Source organism: Esox lucius, chromosome 6, assembly GCF_011004845.1.
Source record: "Esox lucius isolate fEsoLuc1 chromosome 6, fEsoLuc1.pri, whole genome shotgun sequence".
NCBI classification, from domain to species: Eukaryota; Metazoa; Chordata; class Actinopteri; order Esociformes; family Esocidae; genus Esox; species Esox lucius.
Window position 1 is genome coordinate 4,557,781 of NC_047574.1, and position 11,723 is coordinate 4,569,503.

Consider the following 11,723-nt stretch of genomic DNA (forward strand, 5'->3'; position numbering starts at 1 on the left):
ATGAAAGCTGCGTCCGGCCCCGTTGCCTGCAGTGTGGGGTTAGCGTGGGTTTGAGAGGAGGGAGGTGGAGACGGATCTCCTCTCCGGTGGACATTTGGAAGGCTCAGCCTGCAACAAAATCCGCCCTCTGGATGACAAGTCTGTTTCTCTTAGACCATGTGACCCGGACACTCCAAGCCAAGTGAATGGATTGTAATAGGGGCCAGGCTAACGTGGCCCCTGGGGTATTTGTAAGTGTTAGTGTGTTTCCTCTGGGTTGTAATAAAGACTGTTGTCAGAGTGCTACTTTCTAAATTCAGAGTGTTTTCTGTTGGAGTTTTCAGGGCACACTCAGTATTGTCTAGACGTGGATTAGGGTTGACCAGCGTGTTCTGACCTCCCATTGGCAGTCAGGTGCCCAAGATAATGGGCTGAAATTGACTAGCTGTCCTTCGTATTGTTCCAGCTGAGCTGGTTGGTTTTGAGGTGCCCTAGATGTTTAGCGAATGTAACTCTACAGCTCGCCAAACGTTAGTTCAGTTAATATTGCGGAGGCCTGTCGTATTCAACGAATGGAGGGTATTCAGAAATTCAACGGTTATTCTACTCGAGAGAGTGAGTGAGTGCTCTGAACTCCCAGTGGATTGCCAGGGTGACTTTGGCGAGCGACCGATATAGAACAGGAGCCGGTTTCAGCTGGCTATTAGTCAAGGGATGATATGTTTCCTGCTTGGCCTCTTCCGTTTTCCGGACATTGTTGTTTTTCCCAAAGGACGTCAAACATTGGAAAAAACTGCAGCCAAGTCCCAGTATTCGGGGGGAATAGGCACGGTGGGAGCACCTCTCCACCGAGGTCGAGCCAACGGAAACACCCAAACACCTACCTTGACACTTCCGCGACCTACCCGAAAGACCCTGACTAGACCAGGAAATAATGGGGTCATGTAGGGACAACCAGGGGAAACCCAAAACTACAGGGAACGTGGGCGAGTCGATTACGTGAAAGGAGAGGGTTTCGCTATGTTGGCCGCCGGTGACCATAAGGAGAGGGATAGTGCATTGGGTGAGCAAACCCGACCCTAGTGGCCGGTTGTCCAAAGCTCTCACGGGTAAGGGGGTGGTAAGGACGTGAAGGGGAATGTGTGAACATAGAGCGAAGGACATATCCATGAAATTCCCAGCGGCAGCCAGCAGGTTGTCGAGACGGGTGGATAAGTCTACCAGTTGGTCAACGGAGAGGGACACGTCCCGACAAGCTAGCTCCCTCCGGACGTCCTCACAAAGGCTGCATCGATAGTGGTCGATGAGAGCCCGCTCGTTCCACCCCGATCCCGCTGCCAGTGTCCGGAACTCCAGTGCGAAATCCTGCGCCGATCTCGTCCCCTGCCGGAGATGGAACAGCCGTTCACCCGCCTCTCTCCATTCGTGAGGATGGTGGAACACGGCTCGGAAGCGGCGGATGAAATCGGCGTAGCTGTCCTGGGTGGGTCCCTCGGTGTTCCAAATGGCAGTGGCCCACTCCAGGGCTTTCCCGGACAGGCAGGAGACGAGCGAGGAGATCTTCTGGGCGTCTGTCAGCGCAGGATGGATCGCCTGGAGCGCAATGTCCACTTGTAGCAAGAAACCCTGGCAGCGGTCCGCCGTCCCGTCGTAATCCCTAGGGAGGTGGTATCACGGCCGGTGCTGCAGGGTTCTGCTGGCTCAGCTCTAGGCGCTGTACCGTTTTTAACACAGTTTCCATCGCGGCGCCTAGGCTGGCCAGCATAGTCGAATGTGCCTTAACCATTTCCGCAACACCGGCCTCGCCTTCGGCTCCTTGTTGCTCCATTTACTTTTTCTTATGGTGTGTTATTCTGTGATGGCTTCGAAAGGAAGGAGAAGCAGGAGAACGAGGCGATGTGTATTTGCTGTGTTTAATTAGCAAGACAGCGGCGAAGCTTAACAGCACTCTTTTCATAAGAGAGACAATAACACACAAAGACAGGAGAAGCAGAGGGAACATTTATACTGGGGGGAATGATGAGGATGAGAACCAGGTGCGCTAGACGAGACACAGGTGAAATGCATAATGAGATGGGCGGTGGTGTCAGAAGGCCGGTGACGTCGACCGCTGGAGCCTGTCTGCTGCAGGGGGAGGTGAAGCAGCAGAGGGCGCAGTTGTCACAAGGAGCAACTGTTGGGCTTATCGTGCGATCGCTCAGCGTCTACAGGGCCGAGCAGGCGTGTCCAGCCCTGGGTAATAACGTGTAATAAAGTGTCATGACGGTCATCCGTCTATTCCCACATGTCTTCCACCACATCCCTCTCCAGGCGGTTTAATAATATTTCTACATCAAAATGGCACCCTATTCCCTCTTTCAGCCAGGGTCAGTGGTGCACTTTATGGAGGATAGGGTGTGATTTGGGATGCCGGTGCGCCCTATGTGTTTTCTCAACAAACTTGTCGCAAATGAATGTCACTAATAATCCCGTTTGCACTTGTTTGTAAAGCGGGCGCTTTCCTCCGCAGCGAAAGTAGAATCGGAAACTCTCGTGGGTAAGACGATAACATTCCATCATGATTTTTGACACTGACAGCCAGTTGGACTTTCTAAAGGGACGGAACGGGCCCGGGCCGGGGGCTCGTCGATCGCTGCCTAAATGAGAACTTTTTTTTCTGCCCTTCTGTCCCCCCCGCCCTCACCCCCACCCCCACCCAGTCCATCAGCCTGATTGAGCGTGGCAACCCGTCCCGGAGCCTGGAGCAGGTGTGTCGCTGGGCCAACACACAGCAGCGACGGGACCCAGATCACGCTGAGTACCATGACCATGCGATCTTCCTTACAAGGCAAGATTTCGGTCCCGCAGGTATGCAAGGTACTGTATTCCTCTCGATCGAGGCCTGTGCAGACTGATACCACTGATACTTCCTTCACGTTCACAAGGGTTGGCGCCGGTCGAGTCCCGCTCAGGTAAGGTCTCTGGAAACTTGACTTGAGTCCGATTGGTTTAATCTCGGCTCCAGGGTAGATTTCAGGAGTCTGCCGATATCCAAAGTCCCTAATTGTTTTTTCAGTTTTGGATTGGAATGTCAGTTTATTTCCGGAATTCCCTGAGTAGAGATGGAACGGACCTCAGACCTGCAGCTGCTTGCGAGCGCCAGAACTGAGGTCTGGTCCAGATGACATCCTGTTCCCTATATAGTGGACCCCTTGACCAGAACCCTTTGGGGACTGGTCAGAAGTTGTGCATAATAAAGGGATTAGGGAGCCATTTGGGACGAAGAGATTGACCTGAAAAATCTGCAGGTGGTGACCTCACATAGCTGAGTACATCAGTGAGTATTTTCCCCACTCCTTGCTGTCTGACTGGGCACTGGTGCCAACCTGCTTAGAGAAACACCATCAGATCTAAAAAAAAAAGGGTTTTGGCATGTAAGGGGAAAAAAACACGAAAATGCGCAGAAGTTAATGTTGTTGTTCTTTTTTGGTTCTTCATGCAGTTTATTTCTGTAGACCAAGAGCCATCTAACTGAAAATGAATGTGAGATGTAACCTCATTGTTGTTTTACGTAATGATACTAATCTAAGCTAATTTCAATCTTTACCTACATTGCCATGTTTAGAATCAGTGTGCGTAGAAGTAGTATTAGATGTCTGTCATCTGTCTGTGTAATAGTCTGTCTATTTTTAATGCAAATGCCTTTAAGGCTTGATTAAATCTTAATTGTGGAGGTTCAGCGCTGTAGCACAACTGAAATGTAAAGGTTATCTCAGATTGAGCTGAATAATAATAATAAAATAATAATTAAAAAGGATCATACACACAGTTGTTGAGTAGAAACCAAACAATAAAAACCTAACAGAAAGTGCAACAAAATTGTAGAAATACTCCAAAAATAGAAAGCAATAAACCAATGGAGTTGGCCTTGAACTCTGAGACATTGTCTTTACATTTCATTCTGAACTTCCGCAGTGTAGGCTGAATCGAGACCTTGGTCTCTAAATCATTTCAAGACATGAAATACTACTGTTATATTAACTTTTTATTCTCAGACTAACTTTTAGAGTTAACAATTACTGTCCAAAGTGTTTGAAAGTTGTCTTAGAGATATGTTGTTTGCCCTTATAAAAATGGACAGATCCAGTTAAAACTGGTATGTTTTTTAGAAGACCTGTACAGTCGCCCACTGACCACAAGCATAACAACATTTCTTGAGATGTGATTTTTTTTTTGGGGGGGGGGGGGCATGTGACCCTTTTAAAAATGGAATCAGAAACTAGCTCCTTTGTGTGTCACACTTCAAGAGTTACCATAGCACCCAGTGTGTGTTATGGCCAAACAGGCCTGTTTCTAAGGCACCTTGGGCATGGCTGGGCTGGACCGTGCTCTGTAGCAGCCGGGAAGCACTGTCCAGGCAAAGAGGTAAAGATCGCACTGCCTTGCTAGTGTTTCACTATGAGTTGGAGGATTGCACACCTAAAAATAGACCAACAGCTCTTAAAGGCAACTTCCAACGATATGAATTAAATGGGCCTGAATCAAACTAACGTTATATTCTAGAATTGTCTTTAAATTTAGCAACGCCATACAATTCTGATGTAACTACAGATGGTGTGGTGTGGTGTGTGTGTGTGTGTGTGTGTGTGTGTGTGTGTGAGGGGGTGTGGCTGTGTGTTGTAAACAAGACATGAAAGTTGTATTATTGAATGTTTGTGATTTTAACTCTCCTCTTGCAGTAGAAACCGACAGGTTTGTTGAATCAATGTCTAATTTATGATACAATTCACTCAATCTACACCGCTGCCTCGTTTAATCTATCTCTCTTATCTCCTAATTCATTTAATACATTGCTGTGATTTATCACGTAAGGTGCTTTACTGAAGCTGCTGCAAGTCTTTCTCACTTTTACAATGCCAAGCTCACCATGGCTTCTTCCGTGGGAACATAACATGTGACCTACATTCTGTTGAATGTCTTTTTTCTGTCTTCAGATAAAGGGCTGAGCCAGCTTAGCGCCGTGGCTGTATGTTGTGTCATTGCACTAGCAAAATCTCAATATGTGATGCGCCACTAAATGTTCAAGCAACACCATCCATCATCCATTTAGGGTTAGGACTAAGTAGTTCTACCATCATCATTCAAACCAGATTTACTGCTAATTCCAATTATAGTTAACTTAATGATTTGACTGAATAGAATAAAATTAAACAGAGCCCAACCCTGAATCATGTGGTGATTTGTACTACATAATTGCCAATGACACTGGGAATGTCTGTTCACTATAAGCAGTGTAACAATTGGATATACCTATTGAATAGCTCTTGGATATGACTGTAACACAACTATTGGACTTTTACCGTAACTTATTGATTATTTCCCAGCAGGAAAAGCCTGTTGTGAGAATGTCTTTAACACGACCGGAATAAACCTGAACGGGTTAATATTTGGTTATATTGATTTGTCTCTGCAAACCCTTTTGCTTGCTGTGTTCTAGATAATCACCAGTGATTATGAGTCCCAAATGGCACCCTATTGACTATGTAGTGGACTACTTTACATGGGTGCCCATGGTAGCTCTCGTCAAAAGTAATGCCCTACTGAGTGAATACCCAGCCATTTGTGACATAGTCAACAGGTTACGTAGACGATTCTCTTAAGTAGCCACATCTATCAACATCTGTCTGTCTGCATTTTCTGCTTTTTACCTGCATGCCAACAGTCTTCACAATGTCAGAGAGCATGACAATTTGTTTGGAATACAAAAAGAGAAAACACCAGATGGATGTGCTTCTGAACGGAAAGAACACGCTTAACTAATTTAGAATCTCTGCACATCTCTTGATCGAGTGTAGACTTATTTGTGTGTCCTTTGTGCTTTGCTTTCAATTATTTGTGTATAACTGTTCTCTTTTGTTGTATTGTGTTTATTATGAGGTTGTGCTTGGATTTATAAAGCCTGTCTTGTTTTGCCTGCACTGGGTTTAACAGTATGCTTTTAAAGCTTTATGTCAAAGCCTCAAGAGTGTTGCATAGAAGAGGCGTTTAAAAACACAGATTGACTAAAATGTCGTGCCAAAAACTCACTCGGTTTACTTTAAGTTACCAAGTGTCCATTTTAATGGTAGTGTTAATGTTTGCCTCCGGGGCAATTTTGGATAATTGACACAGTTTATTATTAAGGCATTTCCTTTGCCTGTTGTCGCCTGTAGCCGTGTCACTCAAATTTCAGCAGTGCGTATCAGCTTCCAACAGATACACATCTTGCGTGCCAAACTGCGCCCTGTATCTTGGATAGTGTGCTACACACTCTGGTTAAATGAAGTGTGCCTTGTAGAAGGTAGGATAAAATTTGGGACAATGGTTGCAAGTTGGTGACTCTTAACGCACATTAAGAATACAGCTTCAAAATCTGTGTTCGCTTTCAATGATGTTAGATGTTCTCGTTTGAGTCAATAAGTGTCAGACATTAGTATTACATTATTACACTGTAATTATAATTCCAATGGCTCTTTCGTGCTAATTAGTACAAAAGATTACAAATAATGAATCTACGAAACAGCTTTTGAGTCAATTTTCCAATTACTTTTGGTCCCTTGAAAAAGCGGATGCTACATATTAAAGAGCTGTAATTCCTAAACCCTTCCTCCAATTTGGATGTGAACACCCTCACATTAAAGCTGAGAGACTGCACTTCAAGTCCATATTCATTATTGAACTGTAACTTTAATATATTTTGCTAAACAGCCAAAATAACAAATCTTGTGTCAGTGTCCAATTATTTCCAGACATAACTGTATAGGCCTCTTGACAGGTTGCCATAGCAAACACAATTAAATGAATAGGCCCACAGGTCGTTTAACTTGCCAACGCAGTCGCAGCAAAAGCTTGCATGGTGTAAGCCGCGGCCCTGTGCCTTACAGATTTGCTAAACAAGTAAAATTGCGTGATATTTATTAAAGAGTTGCTAAACCTTTCACTCGGCCAGTTGGCGAAATAGGTAGATGTGGGTAAACTTTATGTAGAACTGCAGCGTGCCAGAAAGGTTTCACACGCGGTATTTGTCCGTGCCAGCAGGCGAGCATTAGGGTGATATAGTTATTTGATATTTACAGGTAGGTACTGTGCAAACACGTGTCTTAGGGCAGGGTGTCGTGTCTACCTAGCGGTACATTATCAGTACTGTGTGCGTGGTCTGTGTTGCCTAGGTTATGCCCCGGTGACCGGCATGTGCCATCCGTTGAGGAGCTGTACTCTGAACCACGAGGATGGATTCTCATCGGCCTTTGTAGTCGCGCACGAGACTGGACATGTGTAAGTTTTCTCGTCGCGCACCTTGTTCCCTATTCCAGTGCACTACGTTTGACCGCTGGATGGTGCACTTCAAAGGGAGTGGGGTGCCATTGGGGACACAGTGGTGCACTTCAAAGGGAGTGGGGTGCCATTGGGGACACGGTGGTGCACTTCAATGGGAGTGGGGTGCCATTGGGGACACGGTGGTGCACTTCAAAGGGAGTGGGGTGCCATTGGGGACACAGTATGGACACAGATGGAAGACACAGGAGAGAGGTACTCCAGGACCAGTTCCATGTCAATTCAATCAGACCGTAAATTTAAATTCCAGGAATTGCCTTTCAAGTACTCCTGAAACAATTCCCAGGAAGCTGCAGCAGGTGTTGTACAAGCACTTCTCACGGTATACGGACCATTGACTAGAATGGAATTAAGACTTTATTGTTCTTTTGATGGATTTATCTCAGAACCTTCTTCTGCTCTCTTCTCTTCTGTGTCTAATGCTACTACGGAGTTATTCCAAAATGCCTTATTGTCTTAATTTCATGACGTTACACATGGCTGTAAAATATTACTATATAAGCATAGCATCTGCTCAATGACAAGTATAAAATGTAGAAGATTTCCATACAGATTTCATGTTGTATTGATATCTCTTTTTATATATAGAGTATATCAATATAATATTAACATTAAAATAGGATAATGTTAACATATTGATTCCGGTAATATATAATTTGTGGGATAAACTTATTACCTATTCATATGTTGCAAAACCTATCGGTCAGTTTTATAGAATTTCACAAAGTGCTGCAGATTAAGCTTCTCAGATTAAGCTATTAATTGATTGGTTTCAAATCAATACATATCTGTCATTGACCAACATGATGACATAAATACATAGTGAAAAAACAAACCAACCTCTTTCAAAAGTTGTTAAGCAATAAAAGCTAATTGACCAGCATTTTGAAAAGAAACTCATCAAATGTAGAAATAATGATGGACTTATATATTTTCAGGTAAGTGACATTTGCCTGATCCAGAAATTGATTTTGAGTAGATCCGTCAAGAATTTCTGTTTGGTCCTCCGATGAGTTAAAAGATTCTGATGTAGCCCTTTATCCACAAAATGTGTTTTTAGCCTCTTCTGTCCATACTTTTTTTTGTATACTTATACTGTGGAGAACATCACAGTAGAAAGATAACATCAGTTAGACCTATTTTTACAGAAGTGCATACAATGGGAAGCTCAACACCACCCCCTATGGAGAGCAGCTTAGCCAATTCAATGCTACCCTGACTGGAATTTCAAAGCTATGTCTCCTCTCCAACCATAGTGTTCACTACAAGTAGGGTAGACTGGAATATTACATAGGAGCCACTTGCTCTATTTTTGTTTCCTTCACATTCTTTTTCTTTCTGTTTTCAGTGCCTCAAACCTTTCTTCCTGTCTCAGAAACCTTTGCATCCCCGAATTCAGCTGCTTAGAAAGCTCTTTTCCCAGGGGATGTGCTGTGTCTTTAAAAGGACAAGAACCGTCCAATACACTGAGAATTTTCTGTGCGTCCCCCCTGAACTATGCACCATTGGGGCCATGTCCCCATGTGAGAGCGTTGCAGTTCATCTTGCTGATCGGTAACTGAGGTACCATTCCAACAGGTTAGGTATGGAGCATGACGGCCAGGGGAATCGCTGCGCCGACGAGACCAGCATGGGAAGCATCATGGCGCCGCTGGTCCAAGCTGCCTTCCATCGCTACCACTGGTCACGTTGCAGCAAGCAGGAGCTCAACCGATACATCCAGTAAGGCCCGCGCTGTGCCGGGGGTCCCTCAGTCTGTTCTGATTGCTGCCAATGTGGCCGAAACCGGTAGAGCTGTAGTGCACCTTGCCGTGGGTTGGCCTATTGACGCCGTAGTCCGCCGTAGTGGCTGAGAGCATGCAGAGAAAAGGCGAGGTTAGACGAAAAGGTCAGAGCCCCGGTCAGTTCGGGACGGGCCCCGTTGCCCCGCGATTCTCACCTTGACCTCAAGGCCATTTCCACTGTTTTTTCTGTTTGGGCAATTAATGTCAGGTAGAGCAGAAAATCAATCCTCTGATGTGCTACTTCCTTAGGAAGATATCTGGTCGTGACCTTTGAACTTCTTATGTGTCTTATGGGCTGTACATTAATACCTGACCGCCGCTGTCCTGACGGCACCTGTCTCCCCCCCCCCCCAGCTCTTACGACTGTCTCCTGGATGACCCCTTCGAGCACAAGTGGCCCAAGCTTCCTGAGCTGCCAGGGATCAACTACTCCATGGACGAGCAGTGCCGCTTCGACTTTGGCGTGGGCTACAAGATGTGCACCGCTGTAAGGCCGCCCGCCGGCTACGTTGCTAGGCAACTGCCGATAACGCCCCGGATATTGGCGACAAGGCAGCCTATCAGGCTGCGCCCCAAATTAGACCCTATTCCCCTATGCACAGTTCTTCTGTTAACCCGGGGCCGGTTGGGATTAGAATGCTATTTGGGATGCGCTTTCAGGAGCGCCGGGGGGCCGGTTTCATCTACCGGGGATGAAATTGAAAAGTAATCAAACCAACTAAGGTTAGACGAAGGACAGACGTTGAATAGATGAGGCCACATAATCAGTGTAATTGCGTTGAGTCATACTAATTCTAAAAAAACATCCCTAACATTAGTCTCTGTAATATATTCTATCGAGATAAAATTATTGAGACCGGGAAAAATAGATTTCCCAGTAATTGTCTCTGTTTTTCTCTCCTTTTCTTACTGTCCACTCCCATTTTTCTCTCCATCTCTCTTATTCATTCTGTAGTTCCGTACGTACGACCCCTGCAAGCAGCTCTGGTGCAGTCACCCTGACAACCAGTACTTCTGTAAGACCAAGAAAGGACCACCAGTGGACGGGACAGAATGTGCCCCGGGAAAGGTGAGGAATTCTTTGGAAAGAGGAGACCACAGACAGTAATTGACAGCTGTGAGAAATAGAGCTGGTAATGGATATTTAATGACATCAGAGGGCTTTGGAGAAAACAAATCCTTGAGAAAGTGCACGCTTTAGTAGTTTTAACATAATCGATTGTTGAAAAGATGGTAGAAATGCACCGCACACTTCCAGTCAGATGAAAATTTCTTTAATCTGTGGAGACTTGTTATGATGAAAGTCCTAAAGAAAATGTAAGAAAGGTCCATCTGACTGGAGCAACTTTTTACTATCTCTCCAGTGTTACATATTAGTTTCCAGCACCTTGACCTTTCAACTTTTGGTGCGTAGTACATTCTGAATTAATAAAATGGATAGTAGAAATAAAACAGTGGTGCTATTTGAATAATAAGCTCACTGATATCTAAACTAAATGGATGTGTAATAAATTACACTTCTTCAGAAGCACATGGGTACCAGAAGATTTTCAAACAGTTTTCTGGAGATAATTTTTTCTTTTTTTCAAGATAATTTGTGCTTTTTGTTGGCCTCGACTGTGCATACTGGACAAACAGTTCATGTGTCCTGTGTGTGTTCCGCAATCCCGTACCCTTGATTGCTTTTAGACGTAAAAGTTAATGTGAAATTCTGACCCGTTCTGTCTTCGGGGCTGATTGCGGCCGTGGCTTGAGTGTGATGGACATAGAGACGTTTACTGTGTTTGAGGACACCGTATTGACTCCACTGTCTCTCGACGGATGTCTGTTTAGTGGTGCTTCAAGGGCCACTGTATCTGGAGGTCCAGTCAACAGCCTCAGGGCCACGATGGCAACTGGGGGTCCTGGACGAAGTTGGGCTCCTGCTCCAGGACCTGTGGGGGCGGCGTACGCTCACGGAGCAGAACGTGCAACAATCCTGCGTGAGTTGGGGTGCAGCGTCCTACGCGCGTTCACACAGCGCACATGTGTTTATAGAGCAATTATACTGGCGGAAATACTGCCCATCCTATTGTCCCAATTTAATTAGCCTGCATGAACCCTGTTATTGTTTACTGTGCTGTTTCAATGGACAGTTGCTAAAGATATATTTGGCTTATCGTTTTTTTTTGCCAAATGTAGTAATTGTTATCTAGAAAACGTATTTTAAGTGACACGCTTACTTGGATTTAGCTGATGATTTGCAAAGTAGCTGTATAGTGCTTAGAAAGCCTTCCTGTGTGCTATATTTAGCCTTTATACATAGCCTGCATACAGTGGGGCAAAAAAGTATTTAGTCAGCCACCAATTGTGCAAGTTCTCCCACTTAAAAAGATGAGAGAGGCCTGTAATTTTCATCATAGGTACACTTCAACTATGAGAATAATCCAGAAAATCACATTGTAGGATTTGTAATTAATTTATTGGTTGTGTCTCATTTTGTCTCTCATAGTTGAAGTGTACCTATGATGAAAATTACAGGCCTCTCTCATCTTTTTAAGTGGGAGAACTGGTGGCTGACTGAATACATTTTTGCCCCACTGTATGTAGCCTTCATAAGGCTGCGTG

General features: G+C 44.9%; 1 protein-coding gene across 4 annotated transcripts in view; it reads left to right on the plus strand.

Annotated features, from left to right (window-relative positions):
• Nucleotides 1-11,723, plus strand: part of LOC105009214 (A disintegrin and metalloproteinase with thrombospondin motifs 14) — a 69,044-nt gene that overhangs the window by 44,484 nt on the left and 12,837 nt on the right. For 2 of the 4 annotated variants that reach the window (XM_029120474.2, XM_029120475.2), the window contains exons 6-11: nucleotides 2,679-2,835; nucleotides 7,167-7,272; nucleotides 8,911-9,054; nucleotides 9,471-9,603; nucleotides 10,072-10,185; nucleotides 10,950-11,098. In XM_029120474.2, the coding sequence (XP_028976307.2) occupies nucleotides 2,679-2,835; nucleotides 7,167-7,272; nucleotides 8,911-9,054; nucleotides 9,471-9,603; nucleotides 10,072-10,185; nucleotides 10,950-11,098 (803 nt within the window). The remainder of the gene's footprint in view (nucleotides 1-2,678; nucleotides 2,836-7,166; nucleotides 7,273-8,910; nucleotides 9,055-9,470; nucleotides 9,604-10,071; nucleotides 10,186-10,949; nucleotides 11,099-11,723) is intronic. The other 2 variants (XM_029120476.2, XM_029120477.2) reach the window with 1 other exon arrangement.